This window comes from Mus pahari, chromosome 10 (assembly GCF_900095145.1).
Source record: "Mus pahari chromosome 10, PAHARI_EIJ_v1.1, whole genome shotgun sequence".
Lineage (NCBI taxonomy): Eukaryota > Metazoa > Chordata > Mammalia > Rodentia > Muridae > Mus > Mus pahari.
In genome coordinates, this window is record NC_034599.1 from 13,674,476 (window position 1) to 13,678,620 (window position 4,145).

The 4,145-nt window shown below is 37.6% G+C and overlaps 1 protein-coding gene across 1 annotated transcript in view; it reads right to left on the bottom strand.

Moving 5' to 3' along the window:
- The window catches only part of Naalad2 (N-acetylated alpha-linked acidic dipeptidase 2), an 86,964-nt gene that overhangs the window by 78,276 nt on the left and 4,543 nt on the right, over positions 1–4,145 (bottom strand). Inside the window, exons 4-6 of the mRNA XM_021206700.2 lie at positions 4,126–4,141; positions 1,029–1,215; positions 148–249 (exon numbers count right to left, since the gene is read on the bottom strand). Of these exons, the coding sequence (XP_021062359.1) occupies positions 148–249; positions 1,029–1,215; positions 4,126–4,141 (305 nt within the window). The remainder of the gene's footprint in view (positions 1–147; positions 250–1,028; positions 1,216–4,125; positions 4,142–4,145) is intronic.

The window sequence follows — 4,145 nt, forward strand, 5'->3', positions numbered from 1 at the left end:
GGGTGGGTAGGGGAGCAGGGGCAGGGTGAGGGTATAGGGAACTTTCGGGATAGCATTAGAAATGTAAATAAAGAAAATATCTAATAATAAAAAAAAAAAGAATTGTGCTGAAAAAAAAAAAACCCAAACAAAAACGTAGCTTTTTACCTCTGGCATGCCACGGGCTGAAAACGCATTGTATGGTGGTACGATGTTTGTAACATTCTCATATCCATCTGGTGGTGGTTCAAGGTATGATGTTTTAAAAATCTAGCAAGAATTCAAACAGGTCATGTTACATGGAATAATCCCAGATCACAAGTAAGGCACTGCCCATCTTTCCCCCTGAGTTATACTTCGGATTGCATATGTTAAGACATGGCTTTGTAAATAGACAAACCCTACTGACAGTAGTGAGCAGGTTTCTCATCATTATGCATGTCCAGTGATTTCCTTGGACTAGAATTCTCTTATCTGGCTTGCCATTTCATGTGGTTAAGCTCTTATTCTCTTCTTTGGATCATATATGAATTCCTCTAGGAACACCTTTTATATCCCTTTTTAGTCTAAATGACCTGTTCCTGTGTAGATGATGAACCTTAGTTTTCTATCCCCAGCACTTACTCTACTGATTTTAAATGATGTATCCCTTTGTATGCCTCACCTTACTTAAAGAAAAAGAGCTATATCTAAATCTTCATTCTGGCCTGAGGAAGTTTACCATACTTAACATGAATAGACACTGAAGAGTTGGCAGTGTATCAACTTTTCTGAATTACATAAGTGGTACTGCATGAATAACACATTTCTAGTGCTAATTGACATGGCATTCCAATCAAATAAAGAAGCAAGAAACAAGCAATGAACTATGCATGACTGTGTGCACCTGTAATCCCAGAACTCAGGAAGCAGAGACAAGAGGATTGCAACTAATTTGGAACCAGTCTGTTTCATGCCGCAGATTTCAGCCTAGCAAGAGCTAAAAGGTGAGATCATGTCACAAAGGTAAAGTGCAAGCCATATGAAAACTCTCAATAATGCTACATCACCTCAACTCCATGCTCATCCACAATGGATACATAATTTGCATTGGTCTCATTTGGGTAAGACAAGAGAACATCATAATGAACCAGGTTAGCTGAATCTAATCCAAATTTCTTCCACTGTGTTTGGATTTTCTTGGCAAGAAGTAAATTTTGTTCCGTTCCTGCCAGATGGGGAAGTTTTGTAAAGGAACTAAAATGAGAGGAATAAAAGTAAGAATTAAGAGAGCAGTCAGTCAAGTATCAATTATGTGTCAGACATAGAAAAATCTTACCTGGCCAGGCGTGGTGGCACACACCTTTAATCCCAGCACTCAGGAGGCAGAAGCAGGCGGATTCTGAGTTCAAGGTCAGCCTGGTCTACAAAGTGAGTTCCAGGACAGCCAGGGCTATACAGAGAAACCCTGTCTCGAAAAACAAAAACAAAAAGAAAAGAAAAGAAAAATCTTACTGATATATTACTTTTTTGGACATGCTTTTTTTTTTTTTTCCTTTTCTTTTTTAATATTAAAGGCAGGTTTAGGGGGCTGGAGAGATTGCTTTTCTAGACATTCTGAGTTCAACTCCCAGCAACCACATGGTGGCTCACAACCAGCTGTAATGGGATCTGATGTTTCCCTTCTGGTGTGTCTGAAGACAGTGACACTGTACTCACACATATAAAATAAGTAATTTTTTTTTTTTAAAGGCAGGTTTATTCAGAAGCTCCTCTCTGGCAAGCAAATTCTCTGGCCCCAAGGACTGAAGCCAGGGCAATTCCCATGGGGAACAGTGGGAGAGGGAGAGAGAAACAGAAAAAGTGTATACACAGAGAGAAGAAAAGAAGAGGGAGCTAGACTATTTAAAGTAATTAAGCATAACTACAATATCCATGTTATCCTTCCTCTAGAAAGAACATCATCCATTGTAAAACAAAACAAAATAAAACAAAACAAGAAATAGCACAGGACCAAATGTGCTGAATATGAAAAGACCCCTTTAAGAATGTCACAGCTCTGTAGCAAGGATGCAACACTGTGTGTTTATGTGTAACATTTTGAAGGAGAAGTCTTAATGTTTGCTCAGAGCCAGCCAGGTGCTCTGCATTTGGCTGAGATGTTACTGTCAACTGTAAAACGCAGGTAGCACTGTATTCATTTCATTGAAATTAAGGTCCATGAACTTTTGGATTCTCTAATGTTGAGGTCTTATTCATGACATGAGAAGCACAAATCTGTTGTTCTGCTTCGTAGGATATTTTCATAGTTTTGGGTGTAAATGAAGCCACAGCATCTTAATGACCCAAGAAACACAGTTAAGCTATTGGTGAGATTTACTCTGCTTTAGATGAGTAATAGGCTTAAAGTTTCTTTTATTTCCCACTTACATCGTTATGGAACAAATAAACAACTTTTTAAATTTTAAATTTAAAACTTAAATTTTAAAATTTAAATTTTAAAACTAACTAAAGGACAACCCATCACCAAACGAAACAAAACCACACCAAACCAAATCCATGGACATGAAGATGAATTTTCAGCGAAAACCCTTTATGCACACTTTCACATTTCAGCTCCATCCTCACAACCCTTCTTTCTTTCCACTATTTTGCAAATAAAGGAACTGGGAAAGTAGTTCATATTTTTACAGCTAATAAGTGCTTGGGCTCGAACCTAAAATTTTAACTCTCTGATTCAGAAAAATAGTATTTCTCAATAGTTGATGTGATCTTATTCTACCATTGCTTGTGATGCTCGGACAGTCTTGTATGTTGTAAACTATAATGCTCAAATCGCAAAATACATCTGCTCCATCCTTCCACCTTTCAGCCATAGTCACTGTTACTGTGCTCATAAGCTTCTGTTCCACAGCAGTGGGTATTTCCACTTTCTTCCCTTTTCGGCCTTTTTAGACTTTGAAAGAGGCCTTCTTCCCAGGCATTAATATTTCTTCAGGTACTTGAATAGTTTACCTAGCCTATCTGCAAATTATTATCAACCCACAAAATCGTAAATATCAAGTTCTAGAAAACTTTCTTTCTCCACATCATTAAGTAAAAGCTACAGGCTACAGATGTTTAATACATCAATTTTTTTTTTTAAAGTACAAATGAGTTAAGACAAATCTTACAACCAGAGGAAAAAAACATTGACGCTAGGTATATTTAATTTCTACTTTACATAACTGTGTTGGTTAGGTGTCTTAGGGTTTTATTGCTGTGAAGACACATCATGACCAGAGCAACTCTTAAAAAGGACAACATTTAATTGCTGCTGGCTTACAGTTTCAGAACTTTAATCCATTATCATCGTGGAGGGAAGCATAGCAGAACCCAGGCAGAAATGACTGTGGAAAGGGAGCTGGGAGCTGATACAAAGGCAGCAGAAGAGAACTGTATTTCCACACTGGGCGGAACTTGAGCATAGGGGACTTCAAAGTCTATCCTCATAGTGACACACTCCCTCCAACAAGGCCACACCTCCTAACAGTGCCACTCCCCATGGTGCAAGCATTCAAACACATGAGGCTGGGGCAGGGGGTGGTGGTCTTCAAAGAGAAGTTTAACAAGTTTACATCATCCTTATTGTTGTGAGTTAGTGCTGTGTTTAACCACACAAAAAGAATTATATTTGCCAAATGCGAAAAATGTAAGACAATCACAGCCAGAAAGACCAATCTCCTTTCTATTAGGTCATGAGTCTTCCAGTGTCCTAACTCTTCCCTGCAGAATGCAGTAAAAGAAGGGGTTTTGAGAAGAATAAATTTTTTTCTGATTTAATCTAGAATGCTGATTAAATCCATATACAAGGACCAAAACAATGCCATTCAGTTCCAGTGCAAGGTCACATGAAGGTGAAACATCTGTAAATCTGCAACCAGATACTTTTCCGTAGGCTAAAGTTAGAGAGGAAAAAAGGCTTCTCTGCAACAGGCCGTGGCTTTCATCCCCAGTGGTATAGACACATTTTAAAAATCGATGAACTGATAACCAATTTATAATTTCACATATAAATAAAGGCTGGTCAAGTTTTAATACACTTGCTCATGCAAAAAAAAAAAAAAAAAAAAAAAAAAAAAAAAAAAAAAACACTATTTCTAAGATAAAAATGCAAAAGAAACTTACCGAAGAAATGATCTAATGTT